General features: G+C 44.3%; 1 protein-coding gene across 3 annotated transcripts in view; it reads left to right on the top strand.

The window, feature by feature from the left end:
* The first annotated feature begins 538 nt into the window (after positions 1 to 538).
* Positions 539 to 26,612, top strand: part of EBF1 (EBF transcription factor 1) — a 368,807-nt gene continuing 342,733 nt past the window's right edge. For all 3 annotated transcript variants that reach the window (XM_049775713.1, XM_049775712.1, XM_049775711.1), the window contains exons 1-6: positions 539 to 733; positions 2,770 to 2,926; positions 3,493 to 3,556; positions 4,055 to 4,110; positions 15,441 to 15,514; positions 26,469 to 26,537. In XM_049775713.1, the coding sequence (XP_049631670.1) occupies positions 600 to 733; positions 2,770 to 2,926; positions 3,493 to 3,556; positions 4,055 to 4,110; positions 15,441 to 15,514; positions 26,469 to 26,537 (554 nt within the window). In that variant the 5' untranslated portion in view covers positions 539 to 599. The remainder of the gene's footprint in view (positions 734 to 2,769; positions 2,927 to 3,492; positions 3,557 to 4,054; positions 4,111 to 15,440; positions 15,515 to 26,468; positions 26,538 to 26,612) is intronic.

Here is a 26,612-nt window from a genome sequence, read left to right as displayed (position 1 = left end):
AATGACACTTGAAGTAGCAGAGCCAGCAGCGCGAGTTGAGTCTATTGTTTCTTGAAATTGCCAGCATCCAGCCTTTTTTTTCTTTTTCTTCTTCTTCTTCTTTTCTTTCCTGCTTTCTTCAAGTGCGGGGTACCTTTGAAAAAAAAAAAAAGAAAAAAAAAAGAAAGAAAAAAAAAAGGAAACTCGGCCCTCCCCTCCTGGCCTCCACCGGCCTGTGATCGTTACAAAAAAAAAAAAAAAAGCAAAAAAAAAAAAAAAAAAAGCACCCAAACCCCAAAACTAATCAAGCAAACCACCCCAACAGCCAAGCATACATCTCTTATTATATTTTTTGAATTTTTGGTCTTTTCGTTGGATTTTCCCTTTCTTTTTTTTTTTTTCCGCTTTACGCTGTTTTGAGCGAAGGTTTACATTAAAAAAATATTTTTTTTGCTTTGCAATCCAGTCCGACTTGATCTTGTAAAAGCGAGTTCATCGTCTCCACCCCGTGACCCCCCAAAAAAGAAATCTCTGGCTGGCGTTTTTCTTGCCCTTTTTTTTTTTTTGCCCCCATTATTTTCCAGGGGGAGGAGATTTTTCCGCGAGGAAAGGTTGTTTTCATGTTTGGGATCCAGGAAAGCATCCAACGGAGTGGGAGCAGCATGAAGGAAGAGCCGCTGGGCAGCGGCATGAACGCGGTGCGGACGTGGATGCAGGGCGCCGGGGTGCTGGACGCCAACACGGCGGCGCAGAGGTGGGTACCGCTCGGGGACCGCTCGGGGACCCTCGGGGACCGTTTTGGGGACCGCGCCGGGGAGCGATCGGCCGGCCGGCGGTGGGGCCGGAGGCGGAGGCCGGGGCCTGGCCGGGCTGCTCCGCTCCGGCAGCCGCTCTCAGCCCGCCGCCCGCCCGGCTCTGCGCACCGCGCTCGGGTCGCCGGTGGCCGGGAAGGAGCCGGGGCTGCGGGCGAGGAGTCCGCTCCGGGCCGCCACCTTCCCGGCCGCCGCTGCGCCGGGCTACGTCTTGCTCGGAGCCCGAAGAGGCTTCCTCGTCTCCCCAGCGCGGTGTCGGCTCCAGCAGGATTTCTAACGGGATTGCTTTTCCTTTCTGGTCTCCTGTCTGATTTTTCTTTTTCTTTTTTTTTCTTTTCGTTCCGTTCCTTCCTTTCCCCCTCTATTTTCCCCCAGGCCTCCTTCCCCGCTTTCTTTCTTCCCTTCCTTTAGAACTTTTCTTCTCTCCTCCACTCGCCTCTTTTCCTTTTTTCTACCTTCTCCCCTTTGCCTTTCTTTCTTATTTTTTCCTTTCCCCCTTCTCTCTCTTCTGACTTCCCTTGGCCCTTTGCGTTCTTTTCTTCCCGATCATCTTCCACTCATCCCTCTTCTCTTATTCTGTTCCTTCCTTCTTGGCCTCTTCTCAGAACCGTCCCTTCTGTCTCTTCTCTGGTCTCACCTCTCTCGGTGCTCAGCGCTTCTCCACTTGGAGAGACAGCAACTCTTAACTCACAGTTTGCTATCTCAATGTCCTCCCCGCCAGGCCCTCTGAACCCCTCTCCTGCTCTAGGTTCCTTGGGTGCGATCTGTGTGGTCTGGAGACATTGCACTTGGAGGCTGACCCAGGAACTTTTGGGGGTGCCCTAGGCAGCCTTTCTGTGGGAATCCTGGTCCCAAGTGAGAAATGACCTCCTGCTACTCCTAGGACACCATCTGGGCTTGGAGCAGTGGGAGATGTGGCTGCCCCAAGCTCTGTGGACTCAGGGCAAGATGAAGGGGAAGAAGGAAGATGAGTAATTACATCATCCTCATCTTCCCAGGCTGGGGACAAGTGTTCCAGTCCCAGTCGCGTCTGTGCGATCACAGGATCACAGATCAGTTACTTACGGGGGTGGTTGGGAGTGAGAGTGAGTTGGGTAACTGGTCTGGAAGTGAAAGTATGTATCTGTGTCTGCACGGAGCATGTGTGTCTGTGCCCACGCGGGTGTGTGTATGATTGCATGTGTGTATACATGTCTGCGTGCCCTTCTGTGGGGCAGGTCGGGTCCTTAGTGGCTGTCCAGTGTCCCTGGCACCCCTTACAAGGCAGTCCTGGGCTGGAGAATTTGTGAACTGTGAGAGGCTTTCTGGGGAATAGTGAAACTTTGTCAGGACATATCTTTAAAAAGAAAACACCCCCAGTTCTGTTTTCCACAGTGACCATTCTGACAGCTCTGTCCACCCTCAGATCCTTTCCCTCCACATGCTGTATTCCAGGGGAAGTCCCCACCCCCACCCCAAGAGATTTCCTGGAGGCCAGGCACCCATGAGGGCTAGTAGGTAGCATGAGTTTTGCTAGAGGATGGCAGATGCCCCCTGCATGTTCCCTGGCTCTTCCCGCCTGTCCCCTGAGCTGGTGGGAGATGCCAGGGGGTGGCCGGAACGAATACCCCTGCTCCCCACTTTCTGGCTTGCGAGGGACAGGCTGCCTCCCACACACGGGCTCACCCAGAACAGCCAGTTAACCTCCTGCGCGCAGCCAAGCCCCAGGTCCTGGTGTGCCTTCGGTGTTTAATTTGTGTAAAACCCAAACAAAACTTTCACACCTCTTGGGCTAGTTGGCATCCCGGGGGCGCATCCGATTCTCCCGGAAGACATCCAGGTCTAGGGCCAGGTAGACACAGGACAGCCTGTGGGTGCCCACTGGATGTCCCGGGAAACAGAGAACACAGTTGCTTAGGATCCCTGGTGTGTGAGGGCTGGCAAGGGGGTGCGGGTTGGTTGCGGACTGAGCCCTCTAACTCTGCATCTTTGGCTGCAGCGGGGTGGGTCTGGCCCGGGCGCACTTTGAGAAGCAGCCACCTTCCAATCTGCGGAAATCCAACTTCTTCCACTTCGTCCTGGCCCTCTACGACAGACAGGGCCAGCCTGTGGAGATCGAGAGGACAGCCTTTGTGGGGTTCGTGGAGAAGGAAAAAGTAAGTGGGCACAGCTTCGCTCGCTGCCCCCCGTCCCGGGCTGGGGAGCAGGCCCCGGGAATGGAGAGCTGCAGTCCCCTGCCTGTGCTAAACCTCAAACACACTCGTGCGCGCCGGTCCCCCCAAGTTACTTCCCGCCCTGAGCAAACCCGGGCTCCTCACCCACGAGGTTCTGCTCCCCAAATGTTCACACGGAGCCCCCAGGGCTAGAGAGAGGCAGACGAGCCCGGCTTGACACTCCAGTGTCAAGGGCGCAGGGGAATCTGCCAAAGACAGCGGAGTTTCAACCTGTTCTGGCCTCTATTGGCCCAAGCCCTCGCCCCCAGGTCCCAGGAAGGGGAACAGCGCGTGCATCCCCCGAGTTTTTGGCCAGAAAGAGGGGGCTAAGTAAAACATGGGGAGCGGGCGGGAAAGGGACCCGGCTGTCCGCATATTCTACTGCCCCCAGCCCTCTCGGACTCCCGGGCCCGCAGGGTCCCTGCTAGGGAAAGTTGTCTCCTGGGGTGCTCTGGCTCACGCCCCTCTTTCTCCCGCGGTTCTTGTGTCTGCTCCCCGCTGCCTCTCAGGAAGCCAACAGCGAAAAAACCAACAACGGGATCCACTATCGGCTTCAGCTTCTCTACAGCAACGGTGAGTCTGTCCGCCTGTCCGTCTGTCCGTCCGTCGGGGCGTACCGGCACGCCTGGGCAAGCAAGGCGCACCAGGCGGGATGGAGACCCCGCTGTGGCTTTCGAGCTCGCGGTCACTTTCCGGGGGGCTGGGACCCGCTTTCGGCTGGTCTTGCTTTTGGAGAGGTTCCTCACCAAGGGCAGTTCCCCCCATCCTGACCCCACTTACCTGAGGTCAGGTGTGGCTCTCCCGGGGCCGGTTTCTCTTTCCCCTGCACCCAGCCTGCCTGGCGTTGGTCTGGCCAGGACCCCAGCCTCACTGCCCCAGTTTGGTCTCAGCCTCGAGGGCAGCGAGCAAGCCGAGGAGCCAGCGGGGTTCAGCCTCAGCCCCGCCAGCTGCTCCTCGCTGGGGTCCTCTCCCCCTAGCACTTGGCCTTGGGGAACAGGTCCTGACCCCGGGCCTTTAGACCTTCAACCTCTTCCTCGCACTGACACCCCCTTTCCTCGCTCCCCTTCCCAGGGATCCGAACGGAGCAGGATTTTTACGTGCGCCTTATTGACTCCATGACCAAGCAAGTAAGTTCAAGTCTGCATTGCCGGGTTTGCATTCGGAACCGAGAGACTTTAGAGTGGGAATTGGGTGGGGGGCAGAGCCTGGCAGCGGGTCGTTCCCTCCACGCCCCTCAGTAAGAGGGCTAGGTTCGAACTCGCCCCGCCTAGGCGGGCGGGTGGAGAGACGCATCCGGCAGGGCAGGGCAGGCCAGGTCAGGCCGCGTGGGGCTCTGGACTCGACGGCCCCTTCCCAGGGACGCGCAGGCCTGGGGCCTAGTGGGGAGGATTGGGCTGAACTCGCCGTGACCCTGCCGGGGTGCCCCCGGGGGGCACAGTATGTGCCCGGGGGAGCTGGTTGCCAGGGCTGGCGGGCTGCAGCCGTGAAACCCTAACCGTCGGGAGTGAGTCCCCCGGGGGGCAGGGGTCCAGGGACCGTTATTGGGGCTCCAAAGCAGTCCCTAGGCTGGACACTGCGCTTGGCAGGGTAGAGTGTCCCATCAGAGGAGCTGGTGGCCACGGTGCTGTTAGAAGAGGGAGCGACGATAGCTGGAGGATTTTTTGCAAACCAAAACAAACCTAAGCAAACCAAACCAAACAAAAACCCTCCAGCTTTCGACGGGCTCCTTTGGTGGCTTGAGGAAGCTAGTGACCTTAAAGGTCCATAGACGGTATTTTCCGCTCACGCCACGCGGGTGTCCCGCAGGCTGCATGAAGGCTGAGCTCTGGTTGCACAGAGGCAGGAACGGGGTGAGAAAAGGAGGCCTGGTGTTTGCCGCAGACACTAGATAGAGCTGGCTTTCTGGCTTTCCTTTTCCTTTTTATTTATTTATTTACTTGTTTATTTATTTATTTTTGAATGTGAAGAAAAAGTTTTCTTTTGGAATGAAGTAGCTGCTGAGGTAGTTGGAGGGGCTGAGGCACAGGAAAATAAAAAGACAGCTTTATTGGGAGGAGAAAAAGAAATTAGAACAAAGAGAAAGGTTTTTCCGTGGTGTTCTAACCACCCACTTCGCTAGACACAGAAAATGGACTTGCTTGCTCCTGATTTGAAAATGTTCCCTTTACTATTTCTTTTGGAGATACTGCTTGATAGATTTAAAATTAGAATATACATGCATATCTAAAAGTTGTTTTCATGTAAAGTAAACATTGCATTTCAGATGGCTCAAATAGAAAATGCACTTTAGTAAGCTGTTGAGAGTTTTAAAATCTACCAGTAAGAAACAATGTAACAGTAGCTAATTTTGTTTATTATTCTCATATTTCATTGGAACCAAATATGGTATGAGGCTCTGAAACTTATTTCTTAAATCATAAATAATTTTTAAAATATAGTTGAAATTATTTGCCTAAAATACTTGGCTTTCTTAAAGATTTATTTTTTCTGGCTGATTTTTAGGGATATTTATAAACCCACATTTATACTTTTAGTCTTGGCTTTTCTAACCATTTTTATCATATAGGTTAATTCCCTTTCATTTTGACACATTACATTTTGTTGATTTTTTCTCCCTGCCAAGCAGAAACACAAAAACCTGATTTAAATAACATTTTTTAATGTTAATATCAAAACAAATTGAATTCCTTTAATAGAATTTTGTTTAAAAATTGTCTTTGATACCCTAGATTTCCTTTCCTGCCATTCTCATCAGAGGAGGGAAAAATGATGAGAGGGGGTGATATATGTACTCTCATACATATTCTATCTGAATCTGTTAGAACTTACTTTTTCAAGTCCATTTAAACATCCTCAGAAAGCTGGATATAGAGCTTGTCTTCTTATGTCACATTGGTCACTTAAATATTAGCCTGTAGACAGGACTATGAAATGAACAGCTGGAGGGACAGCAAAATGAGGAGGTATTGGAAATGATTATTTTCACTTAGAACTTTATTTTAGACCTTTAAGCAAAAAGTGCCGCTGAGCACTGCTGCTCCCATTGGGAAGGAGCTGAATAATATGCTATCTTATGATAGGGAGCAGAATCTTGATTTTTGTAAAGCAAGCACATCAGATACCATTTTAGAAACAAAGTTGCTATAACTATAGTTTATATATAGTTTACATATAATTTAAGGCAATTTTTGGACAGCTTCATGCTATATATTCTATCAGTTGGTGGGTTCTTGATAAGAGAAATGGTTTATTTTTTTGATAATAGCAGGTATAAAAATTCATTTGCCATTGTCTGGCATCTCACTGAAAGTTAAAATTGTGAGTGTATGCAATTATATATTTTGCTGGGGAGTGACCTGGAAAAGGTTTCAGTAATTATCTGAGCTTCATGTAAATATTTAAAAAAGAAACAGGATTTCTTGATTCATCCTTATTTGCTTTTATAATAATTGTCTAATGTCTGTGTAGCTTTCACTTTGAAACGCGGTTCCTACAAACTCCTGGCTAATTGTTGGTTGGTTATGTGCTTGAAGGGTGAGAACGTGGATTAGCTTTTACATACAGTTAATAAACTCAGGAGTCTTTAAAAATCAGATCATTTGAGTAGCAACTTTTCCTTAGCTGTGACATAATTATTTATATTTTAAGCCTTAAAGTTTAAAACAGTCTTCTCATTTAGGTTTTTATGATAATTAAACATCAAGTCCAACGGAAAGTTCTTTATTTTCTGATTTTTGTTAAGTCTACAAGTGACGCCTTGGAAGTAAGGCTTGGCAAAAGCTGACTGATCAAATGATTACTAACCCCTCCCCCCAAAATAATTTCACATAGACTCAGGGTTTTGATATTTAGAGAGCAGAATGGAATCACTTCAGCTGTGTGAAAAGTGCTAATAACATCATAAATTCAGAAGGAATGCTCAGTCTCATGTCTCCTCCAAGATGTTCATCTCTCCTAATGTAGCAGCATTTATGTCTGAGATGTGATGTCATATCTTTAATTCACAAGTTGGATTTAAAACTTCCAGGGACTCTTAGGTAGGAAAACCCCCAGGCTTTGCTGTGCTCTGTTTCATTAAGGCTCTTGGTCTCAGGTGGAATTTGTGACATTGAGATCAAACAGAAATGTGCTCAATCAACCAAGATGTCTTGGTATGACACAGTATTTCACACCTTTCCCGAGTGTCTCAGGACACTATTTTAGGTAATGACTCTTAATTTTGGACTCTACCTGACAGGAGGAAGCCTCACTAGAAGTGAAGGTGTAAGGATGCGAGCAGGTTTCATTATTCTCTCTGCTTCTTTCAGAAAACAGAAGGGATGCCATGATTAAAAATAAAATAATCCCTCCTCCCCTGCCAACTAGAAAAGAAGAGATTTGCTTTGGGAAGGGATGTTGAAAACCAAGTTTAGCTGGACTAAAAATAGGTTGTTTTGTGTCTTTGCTGTTTTTGGTTTCCCATTAGTGAACAGGCATAGCGGCCTATAGAGTCCCAAGGTTACTCTGTTCAGAATCTGTATCTACTACAGGGGCTGAAATAGAGCCGAGTGGTGCAGGGGCAGACTGAGGTTTTAAATGCCTCAATGCAGAATGCCAGTGTTTCGAATATGAGAGCATCCTATGCTTGAGTCTGTGAGTTATTTAAAATAGTTTTAAATAGTTTTTTTAGTGCCTTTAACTTACTTCCCCTATGCTCATCTTGTTTTTAAAAAGTGACATTTTTATAATTCTAAGAATCCCCGTTCTGTAAAGTTATCAAAAACAAATGTTCAACTCCCAAAGAAAGCATTTTATTTTTCTTTTGGAAAGGGGGAAAGATTAGTCACACAATCATTTTATGTATGTATCTGAAGGTGAGTGATATGGTGGGTAAGGATACCCTAAAAGCAGCAGGAGGCTGGAAGTCTGAGAATTAGAAAGGTTCTTGCATTTCTCTTCCAGCCAGTCTTCTCTGTAGACTTCTTTGCATGTTCTTGATACTGTATGATATTGATGGGGCCAGAGCTTTTTTTCTCTAATGATTGTGTCATTATATGCTGCCACAGTCATGTAGATTTGATTAACAGCCCTTCAGTTTGTGGCTCTTCATTGGTAGATAAACACATTTTTAGTATAGCAATAGGTTCCAAAGGAATTTGCTAGGCCAGCAGAGAGAGGTTCTTTCATATATTTAGGAAACAAACAAAACAAGGGTCGGTAAGTTTAGTCAGGAACCAAATTTAAGCAGCTTTCTCTTTCCCTTGGTCACATGTCAAAAATGCAGGTGATTTAAATTTCCTTGCACATCGAAGAATGAAGAAGTTTGGAATTTTTATGCATGATCAGGACCTGTGTTTGGGAAAATGTAAACTCATCACAGTGGAAAATGTGTTGTTTGGAGTCTGGGGGTGAAAACAAAGCTGATGGTTTTGGAGAGATTGCCGGAGCCAGATGGCCTCGTACTTCCCCAGTCTGGCGGTCCAACTGCTCCCTCCTGGATAATATACAGCCATTTGTTCGGGGATATTTACGCTAGAGCTGTTTCCATGTGAATATTTGAACAGCATTAAAAAAGAACATATTAGTAGTGATGCATTTATTGAAATGTCTGACTACACTGGTCGTCTGCTCTTAAGTCTTTACTTAAATCGTTGAGAGGATGAAGTAGTGTTTGGATGGTGGTGAATTGTTTACCTAGTTGTTGAACAAGAATGACTTTGTGTTAGTGAGTGATTAAAATCTGTAAGCACTTGGAATGGAGATCATGGAAATAATAGTTGCTCCTACTTCAACACTCTGTGGGGAGAATTAAATGAATCCATGGAAAGTGCTCAGAATAGTGACTGACACATATTAAGCTCTTAATAAGTGAGCTGCCTTTTATTATTTCTATTATTATTATTATTCTATTGGGTAGACTAAGCTGGTCAAAGAATCTACTATTATGGAAGTAAATGTAGCTATGAGAAGAGTAGAATACTTTTTTATTACTTATAGCAAGAGAAATATAATATGGGCTTGTCAGAATGATTGTTTTTACATTGCCTTTGAATAATATAAAGGGTTTAATTTCTTTGAGACATAAAAGATGCATTCTAAAGCTGACTGCATTGTGTATATGGTCTCTTTCTTCAGGACTGTGATGTAACTAAACAGTAAACTGAATCTGATATTATTTTGTGACTTTCCTAATTCTCTTCTTGTTGCTGAGCTGAAATCACATCTTTGTAATTTGTTCGCCAGTATCCAAGCTATGAATTGAAGCAAAATCATTTATGAAATGTCACATTTGTAGTATTTTCTTTGGTACCGGTTAATTTTTTTTTGGTGGGATTGAGTCAAACCAGTGGTGCTCAAGCATATTTCTGGCTCTGTGCTCAGATACCACTCCTGGAAAGACTTATAGGGACTTATGGGACTTATGCCATATGGGGTCTTAGGGATCAAAGTTGGGTCAGCCTTATGTAAGACAAATGCCTTACCACAGTTCTTTCTCCCTGGCCTGGCACAGATTAATTCTAAAATAAGGCTCCTCCCCTCCCCACTGGAAATGTTTAGCACTGCATGAGCTAGTGTTTTTTTTAAAAAGTGATGAGTGGTAGAAGTTGGTGGTTGTCTGTGATGATTAATACTGAAGCACATGGATAGTGTAGGTATTGATACTTTAAACAATTGGTTTCAATTCTTGTTAATTTACTGTCAAAGGCTTGTTGTCAGTTTGCATTTCAATGACACCTCAGTTTCAATTGGAGGTACTATATACATTCATAAACTTATTCTTGAAGGTGACAAATTAGGTTTGGCCTTTTTCTTGTATGTGGATAAAATAATAACAACTATATATTTAAGGTTACTCTTGTAATTTATTTATTTATTTATTTTTCGGGCCACACCCGTTTGATGCTCAGGGATTACTCCTGGCTAAGCGCTCAGAAATTTCCCTGGCTTGGGGGGACCATATGGGACGCCGGGGGATGGAACCCCGGTCCTTCCTTGGCTAATGCTTGCAAGGCAGACACCTTACCTCTAGCGCCACCTCGCTGGCCCCTACTGCTGTAATTTAAATTGAAAATGAGGAATTTTATTACTCCTTCCTCCCTCCCTCCCTTCGTTCCCTCCTTCCCTCCTTTCCTTCCTTCCTTTCCTTCCTTCCTTTCCTTCCTTCCTTCCTTCCTTCCCTCCTTCCCTCCTTTCCTTCCTTCCTTTCCTTCCTTCCTTCCTTCCTTCCTTCCTTCCTTCCTTCCTTCCTTCCTTCCTTCCTTCCTTCCTTCCTTCCTTCTTCCTTTTTCCTTCCCTCCCTTCCTCCTAAGGTCCCTTCTCCCTTGCTTCTTTTTCTTCAAAGAATAAATCTATAGTTTTGTTGTAAACCCTTATATTTTTTTAAACGTTCTAAATGAAAACATTTTGTTCCTAAAACCCTTTCAGATTTTTGATGACACAAACTTGGGAACATTTTTCATGCCTTGTCCTCTTTATTCTGGCCTGGAACACAAAGAGTTAAAACTATTAGAAAAGTAAACAAAGAACAGCCATGCTGGTTCTCTGTTTCCTTTGGCGTTTGTTCTATTGAAGTGTGATCCTGGTGTGTGTTCACCAGGTTGTTTTTTTTTTTTTTTTTTTTTTGCGTGACTGTGTGGTCTTCACTCATAGCAAGTTTCAGGCCCAGGATAGTTTCCTGAAACATCTCTGAATGCAGGGCTGAGCATTACTGTTCCACACTTTTCTGAAGATGCCTTCTGAAATAGTAACAACTGCAGTCAATTTTCTGGGTTGATTTCAGTCTAAAGTTGTTACAGGTTAATTCATAGTCAGGCTTTGAAATGAAAAGTATTTTATCCTCTTAAACTGTTTAACTCTCACCTTATTTGCTTTATAACGATTTGAGAGTTTCGCAATTAATTTCCACTTTCCCTTCTTTTTTTTGTCGAATTAAAAAAGAAATATTGAAAAAAAATCCCTAAATCTGTTACTAGAGTTAGTTACTAGAGCATTAAAATAATTGTGATATTTTCTTTCTGTTTATTAGAAAAGTCAATTAAAAAGAGGGAAGTTACTTTATGGGGAAAAATTCTGCTCCAAATCTGTCAAGGTTGGACACTTCGTTTATCAATTGCATCAGCTTCTTAGAGTTCAGATGAAGGTGGTGCTGTTTATTCTTGCACGACTCTTCCTGTATATGCATTGCTGCCACCTTAAGGGATTTACTTGCCACTGGCAGGATTAATGTAAACATCGTTTTCTACTTGATTTTCAATTTTTTTTGTTTCCTAGTTACAACCTTAACTTACTTTGCCCACCATCAATTCATTTATTTAAATAGTTTATATGATTAGGTTTCTCTCCCTCCTTCTCCTGCCTGCCCCTGTGCCAGGCCTCCCACCTTATTCCTGATAAACACGTTGATTTATTTAAACCGCTGCTGTCTCTGTCGCCCTTGCACTGGTCTACCTCCACATAGGGAGCAGACGCTTGATTTACTGGGGAGGTGGACAACAAGCCCTCTTCTTGGTGTTCCATTGTCTGGCCCTAAACCAGCTGTCTATTAAAATGGTTTCACTTAAAATAGTCAATGCTGTTTATATGCTTCCGCGATCTCCCAGCTGATCCAGCCTCAATGAGCTTTATTCATGCCCCACAGAGGCACACATTTAAGCAGGAAGGAGAGCAGAAACTTCTCCTTAAGTTAATGTCAGAGGATCCCTATCTTTCAGGCTTCAAACCCGGGTTGGCTGTGTGCTAAGTGCAGAGCATAGAGTGAGCCGGAGGGGGAGCTGGAGGCAATTTTTACAAGCCTTATTGTTGACACTGTGCATTAGAGACATTCACAGAATAAACTTATCGTATTTTCTAAGATTGCTTCTCATTAGAATGTTGGTTTCTTGTCCCCTTGCTTTATGAGAGACAGACAGACAGACAGACAGACAGACAGACAGAGACACAGACAGAGACAAAGAGAGAAGCCTTTTCCGTAATAGAAACTGCTTAGGAGCTGCTAGGTGGGTCTGGCATTGACTCGGTGTACTCACTCTAACTCTTGCCACTCTAAGGCTGCAGTTTTCAGGATTTGAGGTTTGCTCCGTCTGGAGAAGGGAAAGGCTCCCTGTTTTTTTTGCTTTGATTTCTGAAGTCCTAGAAGCAGCTCTTCTTTTTCTGCATTTATGTACCGAGAAATATTGTTCTGTGGAGGCCCCAAGAAGGGGTCAGCAGCCTTTAGGATGGCATCTCTCCCCAGAATTCCTAACGAATTCTGAGCACATCAAGCTCAGGCTTTCATTTATCTGTGCTTGATTTAGATAGAAGAAGATTCTGTTTTGACTCTGTCGCCAGAAGCCAAGCTTCAGTTTTGCACTTGGGGAAGAGTTGCATCATAGGTGGAGGCTCGGGGCAGACCACAAACGATGTCCAGTCTCAGAAGATTAAAACCCAGGCTTCCCTGGAGTCTAGAGAGAAGCTGCTGTTTGCACAAGGCAGGGAGCCTGTTGGCATTCTAGCTTCTAGCTATCTTGAATGGGATATCACTCACCACAGACTACATTTTAATGTTTCCAGCAGCTGCAGTAAAAATATTATCAGTAATCATCTAGAAAGAATCAGAAGAGGGCCTGTTATATATTTATACTCTGTTCTTTCCCTCCCCCCAAAAATATTCAAATCTCTTTTAAACAAGAGGGCAAATTTCACTAATATTTTTGAATTGATTTCTTAAGTTATTTGTATTTGTTTAGCATGACAGTAAACTAAAGTAGAAATGGAGGTTATCAGGGATAATAAGAGCATATAAAGCATGTGGCAATAATGAGATTTTGCAGAAATGTGTGATTAGAATTTTTCAGTCCTACGAATGAAATCTAATCAGTTATCTACAATGTTTCTTTGATTTTTTTCAGCAGTAGCGGCAGTAAATAAAATAGGCAGATATAATTTGGGGTTTTCAGTGTGGTTTCACTGTACTTCATGCATTTTCTGGAGTAAACAGCCTCCAGGTACTTGCAAAGATCTTTTAAACAATATGGGAAAAGCTATGGATATGCGCTTTAGTTACTGGATGAGGATAGGAGAAGGATGGAATCTATTATGTTGAGTGAAATAAGTCAGAGGGAGAGAGACACACAGAATAGTCTCACTCATCTATGGATTTTAAGAAAAATAAAAGACATTATTGTAATAATGCCCAAAGACAATAGAGACGAAGTCTGGAAGGATCGGCTCAATGACATGAAGTTCATCACAAAGAGTGGTGAATGCAGTGAGAGAAATAACTACACTAACAACTACCGCGATAATATTAATGAGTGAGAGAAGTAGAATGGGTGTCTTGAATACAGACAGGGGATGGGGGAGGAGGGAGATGGGGGCATTGGTGGTGGGAATGTTGCACTGGTGAAGGGGGTATTCTTTTTATGACTGAAACCCAACTACAATCATGTTTGTAATCACTGTGTTTAAATAAAGATATTATTTAAAAATATTCATATCAATCTCGGTTTGTCTCTCAGAAGGTAGATCTGAGTTACAGAGTGTGGAATGGTTCTATGGTGTGTGCCCATCTGGCTAATGGGGGCTAGTGGACAAGCAGGCGAACTTCAGGTTCCCTGGCAGTGATGGAACTTGGTACCACTTGGTAGATGAAAGCTAGGCCTTCTCTGTGGGGAGTTCTGAGCCCTCAAGGTTACCTAACCTTAGTATGCCAGTCTGAGGGAACATCAGACAAAACCAAACCGGGGGATATTCTCCAAAAGAACATAGTTTTGTTTGTCAACAGTGCCAGTGTCCTGAAATACAAAGACCCAGGAATGTTCTGCCTTAAAGGGAACAAGAATACTGAATGTTAACAATTGTATTGGATTTTCTTTGGCTATAAAGGACATTATTGGATAATTGGTGCATTTGAATGAGATTTGTAGATTAGATTATTGTATTGTATCAGTGTTAATTTTCTGATTCAGTTAATTGGACTGTGGTTATGTGAGAGAATTCCTGGTTTTAAAGAAATATGGCTGAAGTATTTGGGGCATGCCTGCAATTTGCTAATAAGTGCTTTAGGGAAAAATAGGGATCGAGGAAAGAATGAAGCAAACTGAGTAAAATGTAAACATTTGAAGAATCTGGGTAATTCTTTGAAAAATCTTGGAATTCTTTGTATATTGAAGCAACTCTTCTGTGCCTAAAATTATATAAAAAATCAACGCAAGAAATGGCTTTGATGGGCCTATCACGGAGAAATAGTTTTCTGTATGAAAGTGCTTTGGTAATTGTTTAATTTGTTGCAATTTTTTCTTTATTAGTGAGGTTAGGGATCATACGCTGAGCTTGCTCAGAGGGTCTCCTCTGAGGTCATAGGCTGCCCCATCATCTACAGGCTGTGTAAGTCCCCCACTCAGAAACCAAGAGTATTAGCGCCAACTGCAAGTTAGTCATAGAGACATTTGTACGAACTCAAGAAGGCTGGTATTTGATTAATTTGAATAATTTTAACACCAAGAAATTGAGGGTTATCTGATGTGTGAAAGTCATTTTATTTATAATTTGAGGCGGTGTTATATTGGGATTATGCAGTGATATAGTGTTAAATTAGTTAAAATGTATTCCAATGCAGAGCACTGCCTATCAGTAGCAGGGAGTTCTTTGATTCAGGGATTAATGCACAGATCTTCCAGGAAGTAGCCATTCCAGGAGCCTTTCTGGGGATGGTAATCTGTAAGGTGTTTGCATGTAGGCCCCTAAGAGCAGCTTGATCATGAGGTGATTGGGTGCTCTGGGTTTGGGAAGTCAGGTGTCATTTTTCTTACGTTAGACTTAGAGACATTCTTCTTGAGTTCAAGCCCTGAAAAACCACTAACCACTGTTTTGGTGGGCATGCAATCAGAAAACCTGCATTCAGCCCAGAAAGAGAAGAAATATTGTCTTTGATGGATAAATCATCTAAAAGGAAAAAAAGGAGACATAATTGTTGAATTGATTCATTATCCATACCTTCACCTACAGAACACTGGAAATTGGGGATGGACATAGTAAAATGAGGCAGCAAATATCTAAGACTGACGTATCCATTTCAGTCTGGGGATAGAGCCATGCACCCTATGTGAGGCCTTGGGTTCTATCTCCAGCTCCATCCCCCCATTCCCCCCCCCCCCCCCGTACCAAACACATAACATATCCTGTCTACTTATTCCCATGTTCTAAATCAGTAAGTAGTATTACAATCTACTGAGTGGTTTGGCTTTATTTCTCTTTACTGGTAGATTAAAAATTTTTTGTTTTTATTCTGATTGCAAAGAACTTCATGGATGACAGAGTAAATGGCACTCTGATTCAAGATGGGCCCATAGGTGGTGTCATGCCCCCCTCACACCTCAGTCTGGGTTGATCTTTAACAACAAATCTGAGGCCTTGTGGTCCCCAGAGCTTACTGGTCTGCAGCAATGGAGAAGTTTTTTTGTTCTTTGTTACTTAGCTCAAACTGTGCCTTTGTTTTCAGGCCATAGTGTATGAAGGCCAAGACAAGAATCCTGAAATGTGCCGAGTTTTGCTCACACACGAGATTATGTGCAGGTAAGATGTGCTTTCTTTATTATTATTATTATTATTATTATTATTATTATTATTATTAATGAGCAAAGAGATGCACTTGAATCTTAGATCTGGGTAAATGCTGATTGGGGCTGTACATTTATTTTCTTCTAGTAGATGATTCAGAGAAGACTGTTAGATATATTTGGTTTTATAGTGCCAGGGATGACTTAGTTATTGTTAGATTTTATCCCAAGATATGTTTGTTTCCATTTTGATGTCACATTGTTAATGAGCGACAAGAAGTGCCCCATGCTTCTCTCCCTCCCAGTCAAATAAAACACAATATAACCTTTTTCGATGTTCATATATGCACTCTGAACTGGGTAAACCTTAGATTAGTGTCTATTTGGAGCAGACTAGAAAGTCATAACTCACCCTTTTTTATTTTTTCTTCTTCTTATTTTTTTGTTTTTTTGGGCCACACTGGTGATGCTCAGGGATTACTCCTGGCTACGTGCTCAGAAATCGCTCCTGGCTTGGGGGAACCATATGGGATGTCTTACCACTTGTGCCACTGATCTGGCCCCATTCTTTTTTATTTTTATGTGGCCTCCTGAGCAGTTCTCAGGGGGCACAAGGACCACACCCAGTGATTCCCAACAGACAAACTGTGATTTAAACTGGCAGTGCCAAGAGCCTCCAGACACCCAATTTCTTGGCCTTGTGGTGCCAGGGATTACCTGGACCCCTCTGGCAGTGTTGTGAGCCTCCAGATCCACAGTCAGCAGTGCTCAAGGATCTCCAGGGCTGTACTCTGTGATGCATCACTCTGATGCACTCTGTGATGGGGGACCAGGAGTGCTGGGGATCTTTCTGGCTCTTAAAGTGGCCTTTTGTTTTGGGGCCACACCTGGCAATGCTCAGGACTTACTTCTGACTCTGCACTAAGAAATACTCCTGGCAGTGTTCAGGGAACCATATGGGATGTTATGTATTGAACCTGGGAGCTTCGTGCAAGGCAAACACCTTCCCTCTCTACTATTGCTCTGGCCCCTAGACCATACTTTTTAGCTCACCTAAAAACATGACCAGAGTGATTTTGGCATAATTCCATCTTAAAATATGTGCCCCCCTTGTCTCTTCTTCTTCCTCCATTTGATGACATAATTTTGTTCCTCTACTTTAGCTCCGACAATGTAGCAATTGTCTGAACATAGTAAATTATTGGAAGGTTGGTGAAGATGTCTAAGTGGTATAAAAATTTATATTTCCCACCAATAAGTGTCTTCAATTTTGCCTGAGCTGCAAGCAAAAACCTTTTAGGGCAGATACAACTACTTGCAGCCTTCACCTGGCAGAGGGGACCAGGAGAGAACAGCCTTTCATTGTCCAGTAAGTCACTTCCTAACCTGACACTGGCCCTTTGCTCCTGCTATATGCTCCTCTGAGTAATTGGATAAAGCCCAAGGCCACCATCTCATCAGAGAGAGACTCTGCTAATTGCTTTGTTGGCCACACAGACTCTCCCTGGCATAGGTAAGGTGATTCTCTCAGACTTCTCCACAAGCTCATCCAGGGCCTTACCCTGGGGCTGTTTTCTCCCAGGAAAACTAGAAGTGTGGGGAGAGCATCTTAAAACTCTTACAGGTAGAAATAAAACAGGAAAGGGTTTCATATATTCCCTTAGCAAAATCCCAAAGAGGAGTGAACCTTTTCATCTATTATTTGTAATTATCTGCATATTAATAAAACTAAGTCCTCTTTAAAAAACATACATCTCATATATTATTCTAAAATATACGGGAATTTCACAAGTTTTCACTTCAGTGATTTTTAAAACTTGTTAATTATTCCAAAAGAAAAGCAGGTTGCTTTTCTTTAATTTTATGATGGGAGCAGAGATCCCAAGTGTTATGGATTTCCAAAGAAAATAGTCTCAGGCAGAAATTGGTGTTAAACTGTATACAATAATCGGACAATTAAGAGTGAGCTGCATTTTGTGGAACTGGATGAGTAAAATCACTTTCAAAAGCATAAAAAATAGACCTCATTTGTGGTATTCTTTCCCCCACCATCTCTGTTTTAACCACCCACAATTAGCATGTCATTAGAATGAATTTTCCATGTTCTAGTACATATGATTCTAGTGAAATAGAAAGCATACAAGGAGCAATAGGCAGCTTATATCTATATATCATCAATTTACATCTCATATCTGTACATGTTTGGATTGTGCTGGAAACAGTTCCATTCTTGAAATACTTCAACATATTATTATTCTTTTCACACATAAGCAAACATCTATGAAAGCAGTTTATATTTTTCTTGTTCTTAAAATGCATTGGTCAAAGTACTTTATGATGCTGGTTGGTGTGCTTTACTGCTGTATGTTTTTCAGAAACATAAAAATAGCAAAAAAATAAAATGCTTCAGCCACTGAAGGCAAATGATGTTTGCAGTTCATGGCTAAGAGGGAAAGCCATATTCAAAATGTCATCTTGCTAATATGACAGATTCTAGCCCACTCCCACCCCGCCCCTGCCTAGAAGAGGGAAATGGGGGTGCTATTTGTTTACCAGGCCTAGTGACCCTATTACCCAAACCTGTCATCTATTGTGTGGCTAACAGTCTTTTAAATTGCAAATCTGATGCTCTTTAGGGGGCTTTAAGAGAAAAAAAATCTCACTTTCCAGGCCATCCTATTTCTCTTGATTTCTTGCCTGTTGTAAGTGAAGTTGGGATGTGCTGAATTTGCACCAGGGGTGCAAATGCGGGCTCAATTATAAGCATAAAATTAGAGTCTGTTCACCATTAATCAGCCTGGCTAATTGCTATGCACCACCATTAGCCATATGGTGTGAACGACAGCTTGCTCTCCCCAAGATGAAATTTCTTCAATGCAGACATGAAATAGTGAGGCCCCTGGATTTGAAAATAGCTTGTTTCAGATATTTAATTTCTAAACAACTTTGCATAGTGCTTTCTATCAGGGCTTATGGCACAATAAAACTTTGTGTTTCTGTCACCAAAGCTGTGTATTTATAGTACATGGGAGCTATGGTGAAAGAGACAGAATTCACACTGATGGGATGATTCTATTTTGTTGCCAAGAAAGCAAAAAGCAAAAAGCAAAAAACAAAAAACAAAAAAACAAAACAAAAACAAAAAATAAAAAACAAAACAAAACAAACAAAAAACCCCAACCAAACCCACCAGGGGCTTGGGTTTCAGGTATTGGAAATACTAAATTTATCTTGCTCGGTTACAAATGTCACCCAGTGACTTGAGTTGCCTAAAAAATGACTTGACTTGATCTTGTTGTATTAAAAAAAACTTTTATTTTTCTCTCTGTGTGTGAGGCTTGTATTTTGGACTACATCTGGTGGAGCTTAGGGTTTACTCCTTGCTGTGTATTCAGGGATCACGCCTAGTGGGGTTTGGGGGACCAAATGAAATTCCAGGGATTGAACCTCGATGAGCAAGTGCCTACCTGCTGTACTATGGCTCCAGCACCCCACCCCACCCTTAAACTCTTTGACTCGATGGCATGGATGCTTTCCCTGGTCATCCAAGGGTAGTTTCTGCAGATTCAGTAAATTGGAATCAATCTTCTTTAGGTTTTGCATATACATCATGCATCGGTTTTTAAAAGCAGGATTCTATTAAAGATCTGATGGCAAGATCATGTGGACATCAGTTTGAATGTGAAGGGACAAGAGGAATTATGCTGGGTAGACAGGCCACTGGGAGCCATCCCCGAGCACTGCCCCATGCCACACACCCGCCAAGCAACCAATGAATCAAAGGTGGCCTGCAGGGAGCATTGAGATCAAGTGAAGAAGCCAATGGCTCAGAGATGACCAGCAAGATTATCCTGTATTGGGGGCAGGGAATTGGACCATGTTTGTAAGGAGAGAGGGCTCAAACTGACCATGGAAGGGCTAAAAGTACCAGTCCTTAGGAAACTGTCCAGATACCCATGGAGGAACATTGGAGAAGGGTCGTTTGGGGTGCAGGTAACTACCATATTGGATATGGTAGAAACAGAGGCTGTTCATTAGACCTCTCAGATCCCTGTACTATTGGGAAACAGATTATTTCCTCGTAAACCTTTCTGACATGCTCTAAAGCAGAGAAGCAACTGGCCTCTTTTTCTAGGGCAATGTTTTTGATTGTTCTAGACTCCAAAGTATAACCTAGCAAACCTGAGGCCAGCATGCAAAAAGCTGGTGGGTGGCAGGATGGCAAATGTTTGTGTGGCTCAGGAGCCTTTGCCCATAGGTGCAGCCACATGACTAAGTGGGTCCAGTGAAGGACAGGCCCAGGTGCTTCTCAGGCTCCAAAATCTGTCTAGGCCCCTGCAATGCGTGCTTCTTGTACAAGGTTCACATTTGCCTTAGGTGGTAAACCTTTTTGGATCTCGTTTGGCCAAGTACTATATTGGGGTTTCGTCAAAAAGGCCGGGGCTGGCTGACCTCCACTGTTTAACCCTTTGACTAAATGGATAATATTGCTCTGTGTGTGTGTGATATAATTTTTTTCTTTCTCCTTTCCTTCCCTTCCCTTCCCTTCCCTTCCCTTCCCTTCCCTTCCCTTCCCTTCCCTTCCCTTCCCTTCCCTTCCCTTCCCTTCCCTTCCCTTCCCTTCCCTTCCCTTCCCTTCCCTTCCCTTCCCTTTCCTTTCCTTTCCTTTCCTTTCCTTTCCTTTCCTTTCCTTTCCTTTCCTTTCCTTTCCTTTCCTTTCCTTTCCTTTCCTTTCCTTTCCTTTCCTTTCCTTTCCTTTCCTTTCCTTTCCTTTCCTTTCCTTTCCTTTCCTTTCCTTTCCTTTCCTTTCCTTTCCTTTCCTTTCCTTTCCTTTCCTTTCCTTTCCTTTCCTTTCCTTTTTCATACCCCACTGTGCACATCCTGGCTGTACATTCAGGAATCACTCCTGGTGACCTTAGGGACAATATGAGAAGCTAGGGTTTCCTCCTAGGAAAGTGCAAGCCCCACTGAAGCAAAAACCTCCAAATCCACTGTTTTCCCCCTTACTCCTTCACTACTCTTACAGACCACAGTTTCTGTGGGTCAATTAAACACACCCTTTTCTGGATGTCCACTCCCTCGAGGTTCTGTCCTGGCTATCCTAGGAGGTCATCCCAGCTATCCTAGTCTCTGTCCCCAGTAGTGTTTCTAGTAGAGAAGGCAGACAAGTGCTTATAAAATGTGATGTGGGGAGTGCAAAGATGAGCAGGACATTAGACTGGGGAGTCCCAGGGTAACCAGGAAGCTTTTCTGAGGCCCCAGATGTGCCAAGATTTGTGTTAGGTGGGCATGGGTCCTTTCCCAGGACACATTCTCTCCCCATTTCCTTCTCTCATGTTTCCATTTTCTTCCAGAAACAAGATCATCTATTTGTTCTCTTCTGGAACTTGCCTTGCTCTATTTATGGCATGTCTCAGTGCCCTTCCTTCTTCTTGTCCCTCAGAGCACCTGACTCCCTCTCTGCCCAGCCTTCCCATTTTCGGGGACCCCTCTGTTTCGTGTTTGCACATGAGTGGATGGTTGTTTGTAGAAACATTTTATTTTGAGTGGTGCTCAGGGGTTACTCCTAGCTCTGCACTTAGGAATCACCACTGGCAGACCTCGGGGGAACCAGATGGGATGCCTGCGATGGAACTTGGACTGGTTGCATGCAAGGCATATACCCTCCTCACTGTACTATTGCTGCAGCCTCAGGACAACTCTATTTTGAGCCTAGTACCTGAGTCCAGTGAGAAACCCTAGATGTTGAGTGCTTCCTGCTTGGGAAGGTGGTAATTGTTGATGGGGTGGATATGGCACATGCCCAGAGAGTCAGCTCTGATTCTATAATCTGTCACCTTCTTCTCTGCACCCCCATAATGTGTATAGTTCACTGAGCTATCTCCCCAGCCCTCAGTTAGTCAGTATTATCTCATCTAATGCTTTATGCCATAGTTTCATTCTCTATTAAGTGTTCAGGCTAGAAGGGTAGGTGGATGGAGGAAAGCATGAGAAATCCGGCAGAAATGCATGTGAGTAGTTACATGTTGAGTGTCCTGAAAGGAGAAACCAAAGGTGGCAAGGTCAGTCTTTCTGAGAAAGGCTCACAGAGGTGGAGGTGGGAAGGGGAGAGATAGAGTTGGGCTATAGGTTGGGGGGTATGTATTGGGGGGTACATTCCCTAAACAGAGGCCCAAGACTTAAATCTCACTTCAGAGCCATTGAAGTTGACCATGGAATGGGCTGGAATGGGCCCCTTGGGGTACAAGGGGATCAGGACATGGACACAGGTAGTCTCAGGGCTATGGGGAGCCTTGCAAGATTTTGACAAAATTTTTTGATTTGTGGCACAATCCCCTTGATATTTGGAAAAATGCTCTGATTATTTGTTGACCGGCCCTGCAGCTCACTGTGGCTATCCAGTGGGTAGGGGACACCCCAAGCACCAATTGGGATGACTGCCTTATGGGACAGGGAGTACTCAGGTGATTCGAGCCAAAGGCACTAGTCCACGTTCATCCTTGTACCACTTGGGAAAAGATTTAGAGCTACTGGGGTGCTCTTAGTCCAGGATGGGGGGGGGCACTGGGGCTTGCATTACCTACATGCTATCATGTTTTCTTTATTTTTGTTTTGGTTTTGGACCACACCAAGCTGTGCTCAGGCGGTGATGTTTGGGGGACCCTATAGGGTGTGGGGGATTTGATATACAAAACAAGTGATTTACCCACTGTATTACTCCTTCCTAGCCCCTGCTTGAAGAGGGAAAGGGATAGAAGGAAAACACCAAGCCTTTCCACTTTAGCTGTTGCTCTATTTATGATTCATTTTATATGAAAACATTTTAAACTGTTTTAGGCACCCTGATTCACAGTACTCATCATGCAAGGTTACATGCAGAAAACACTCCAGCACCACCCCTCTCCAGCCGGGGAGCCACTTCCCTTTACCATTACTTGATGTAACCCCCATCCCTGTTAACCCCTAACAAGGATGCACTTCCTATTAAGGCTCTCCATTTCTGTTGTCTTGAGTATGAAAACACTGTTTTTGATTGAGGTGACAATGACAGAAATTGGGAGGACAGTTTCACCCCATCCATCATGCTTCCTTTACTCGCCACCTGGCCCCCTTTTCTTTGTAACCTTCTGTGGTCCTTCTGTAAAGGTTTTGTTGTATTTGTATCTCTCCATTTCACATATGAGGTAACTCAAGCAGATTTGTCTTTCCAACTTATTTTGTAACCTGTGACCCAAGGTCCATCCATATTTTTGTGGATGGGAAGATTTCATCTCTTTTTAATAGCTGAGAAGTATTTCATTGTATATCTAGACACCACATCTTCTATGGGCAATCTGGGTTGTTTTATATGAAAACGTTTTTGTTTGTTTGTTTGTTTTTTCAACCAAACCCTGTGATGCTCAGGGATTACTCCTGGCTATTCGCTCAGAAATCGCTCCTGGTTTGGGGGATGCCGTGGAATTGAACCGTGGTCTGTCCTAGGCTAGCACATGCAAGGCAGACAGACGCCTTACGGCTGTACACCACTCTGTCCCCTGTATATGAAAACATTTTTGACCATTCTCAGGCTCCCAAAATAACTTGTGAGAAGATGCCCAGTAACTCAGATTCAGTTCTTGCAGGGGTCTGGGATAATACAACCTGTTTATTTGGAATTATTTTTGTTTGTTGGGCCACACTCATCTGTGTTCAGGGCTTACTCCTGGCTCTAAGTTCAAAAATCATTTGTAGCAGGATCAGGGAACCACATGGAATGTGGGGATCACACCGACCTATTGTATCATCACTCTGATCCCAGTACATCCTGTTTAAAGTGAGTTTTAGGGGCCAGAGAGATAGTACAGTGGGAAGGTGCTTGCTAAATATGCAGCTGACCCAGCTTCAATCCCTGACATCCCATATGGTCCCTGAGTATTGCCAAGAGTGATTTCTGAGTGCTGACTCAGGAAATCCTTGAGTACCGCCAGGCATGGCCAAACAAACAACAACATGTAATTTTTTTTGCGGTGGGGAGGGGCTACACCTGGCAATGCTTAGGAGTTACTCCTGGCTCTGCACTTCGGAATCCTGCGTGATGCTCAGGGAAGCATATGAGATGCCAGGAATTGAAGCTGGCAATTTGGCTGCATGCAAGATAAATGCTCTGCATGCTGTGCTATCACACCAGCTCCCCAAAGGTGATTCTTGAAGGGGTGGGGGTGGGGGAGAGAAGGATGAGCTCAGTCTAGATGCTCAGAGGTCTGTGGTGCAGAGAGGGAGAGAGGGAGGGAGAGAGAGAGAGAGAGAGAGAGAGAGAGAGAGAGAGAGAGAGAGAGAGAGAGAGAGATGAGCTTAGTGTCAGTGCTCAGAGGTCTGTGGTGCAGAGAGGGAGGGAGAGAGAGAGAGAGATGAGCTCAGTGTCAGTGCTCAGAGGTCTGTGGTGCAGAGAGGGAGAGAGAGAGAGAGAGAGAGAGAGAGAGAGAGAGAGAGAGAGATGAGCTCAGTGTCAGTGCTCAGAGGTCTGTGGTGCAGAGAGGGAGGGAGGGAGAGAGAGAGAGAGAGAGAGAGAGAGAGAGAGAGAGAGAGAGAGGAGCTCAGTGTCAGTGCTCAGAGGTCTGTGGTGCATGCATGCTCACACGCACATGATTCTCAGGAAAGAACTTGGAGCTGCTCTTCTATTTGGGGCCTAGCTGCCTGTATCTAATGCAGACACTGAACACTATTTTCAACCAAAGTCATATAAGTAATAGTTCTCATCATATTCCTTTCAGTTGATGAAAACAGGTGGCTCATGCGGCCTTTTGGAAAGTTGAAGTGATGTAAGTGGAACTTTTGAAAAGAAGGGTCTGCAGTAGTTTCTTTTTACAAATGAGCAAATGAGGACTAGGAGGTGGAGTGTTTTGCTGAGGTGACACGAGACAGATCTGTGCCTGGAACCAGTACTCTTCACCATTTCATTCAAGTCCTTGAAATCTGTGTGTGTCAGGGTCAGAGTTCAGGATGATATTTGAGTTTTTAAATACTGTTTTGGTATGACTTCCAACAACTTCTCATCCCCTTGTTCCTCCATCTAACCATTAGGTATTGGGATACGCAGGGCTTTCTGTCCCTTACTGAGTCCATACAGACCTCGGGTCTGGAGGAAAATAGTTGTCTCTGAGACAAGCTGGCTGCCAGGTGGCTGTGGCGTTTAGCTGGGAGTTTTGATTTTGAAGAGGTGCTTCTAGTCATGACATTTTGAGAATGGGACAAACTGACAGAATCAGCACCAACTTGGGAACCTCTTTTCTCAAAGGCAGTTAGTTGTAAGCCAGAATGACAATTCCCAGTTTTGTCAAAAATCTCCTCCTGCAGAGAAAATTACTTCTGGGTCCTGAAAATGAAATTCAGAGTATGGTTCTTTCCAGAGCTCTCTAAATTTAGACTGTGATTCACGAAGTGGAGCATATGCACGGGCATGCGTGTGAATATGTGTATGTGTGTGTACAGGAGAAGCACATGCATATGAAAAAGGGAGAAAGGCATTTTTTATTAGTAATAACTGGCAGAACGTAACTTCCTCATACTCTTAACATGTCAAATAGATTTTGTTTTTTGGGTCACACCCAGCAATATTCAGGGTTTACTCAGGAATTATTCCTGGCAGGTCTTGGGGGCTTATTTGTGTTTTGGTTGTATATAAGGCAAGCACCGTACTTGCTGTAGTCTTTTTTGTTTGTTTGTTTGCTTTTAATAAATTATTTTTTTTTCTGTTTTGGGCCACACCCGGAAGTGTTTAGGGGTTACTCCTGGCTCTGTGCTCAGAAATCACTCTTGGCAGGCTCAGGGGACCAAATGGGATGCTGGGAATTGAACCTGGGTCTGTCCTGGGTTGGCTGTGTGCAAGGCAAACACCCTACTGTTATGTTATCTCTCCAGCCCGAAATTTTTAAATTGAATCATTGTGAAATACACAGTTACAAAGTTGTTTACGATTGAGTTTGTCATGAAATATCCAATACCCATCCTTTCACCAGTGCACATTTCCTACCACCAATGTCCTCAGTTTCCCTCCTGCCCCATCCCCTGCCCTTCTCAAATCAATATTTTAATGCTTGCGCCTAGGTGTGCACAAGCTCGTGGACCCATTTCTTATTTGCAAACAATTCTCAGGTGCAGTTTCCTATGCCCTTTGGGTACTTATCAAAATCAGTGATTTTCCCTCTTGAGAGGCCAGCTAGCTTATAATGTGCTGGAAGCCCTGAGATCACAGCAGGGTGGGGACTGTCTTTGGGTTCATTTCTTGCCTGTGGCTGCCTCCTCTTTGTGCTAATGCAGTGCACAGTCAGGGCCCCATACGCCATGGGTGCTCAAACTTTCCAGAGATGTCCCTTCCCCCTGTGGCCAGAGCAGGATGGACGAAGGGGTCTCCACTCTATCTGTTCCTTCTCTTCCTTCTTACCATTCAGCGTGCACTCAGATACTCCTGGTGAGATGGGAAGCAAATAGTCCCAGCCAGAGGCGTTTGGAAAGGCTGTGTGTGGTTGGAGAAAACAGCTGCCATAAAAGAGAAAGTGGAGGCAAAGGGAAGTGGAGGGGGAGAAATCCTCACGAGCTCATTACTGACGTGATGCACACAGTTGGTACGATTGTGAGGGAAGAGAAGTGAAGCCACCCACCCACACCCAAATGTTCTCTTCAGGTGCCTGCGATCACACTGCACCTCCCGGCGGCTTTAAAGGGAGACCCTCTCTCAGAGACCCCCCACTCACTCTCCTGTGTGCAGGGAGAGGTTAAGCCTGGCCATTAACCCATAGGTGACCCCAATAGAATTTTCTATGGCAGGGATCCGTTGATTGCCAGGTATGGTTTGGCGGTAATTCTAGCATCAGTACCCCAGCAATCTGAACCTTCCCTGTGCCTAAATGATGATTTTTGCATTGTAATGGTTTTACTAAATCCTTTCTTTCTCTCTTTTTCTTTCTTTCTTTTTTCTTTTTTTTGCTCCACAGCCGCTGTTGTGACAAGAAAAGCTGTGGCAACCGAAATGAGACTCCCTCAGATCCAGTGATAATTGACAGGTAGGGACCACTCGACTTTCACTGGACTCGGGTTCCTCATTATAATGAAACACCTGCCTTGTGTCGCTCATGGGG

Source organism: Suncus etruscus, chromosome 6 (genome assembly GCF_024139225.1).
Source record: "Suncus etruscus isolate mSunEtr1 chromosome 6, mSunEtr1.pri.cur, whole genome shotgun sequence".
Lineage (NCBI taxonomy): Eukaryota > Metazoa > Chordata > Mammalia > Eulipotyphla > Soricidae > Suncus > Suncus etruscus.
The sequence above is the reverse complement of the archived record's forward strand: the minus strand, read 5'-3'. Positions and strand labels throughout refer to the sequence as shown.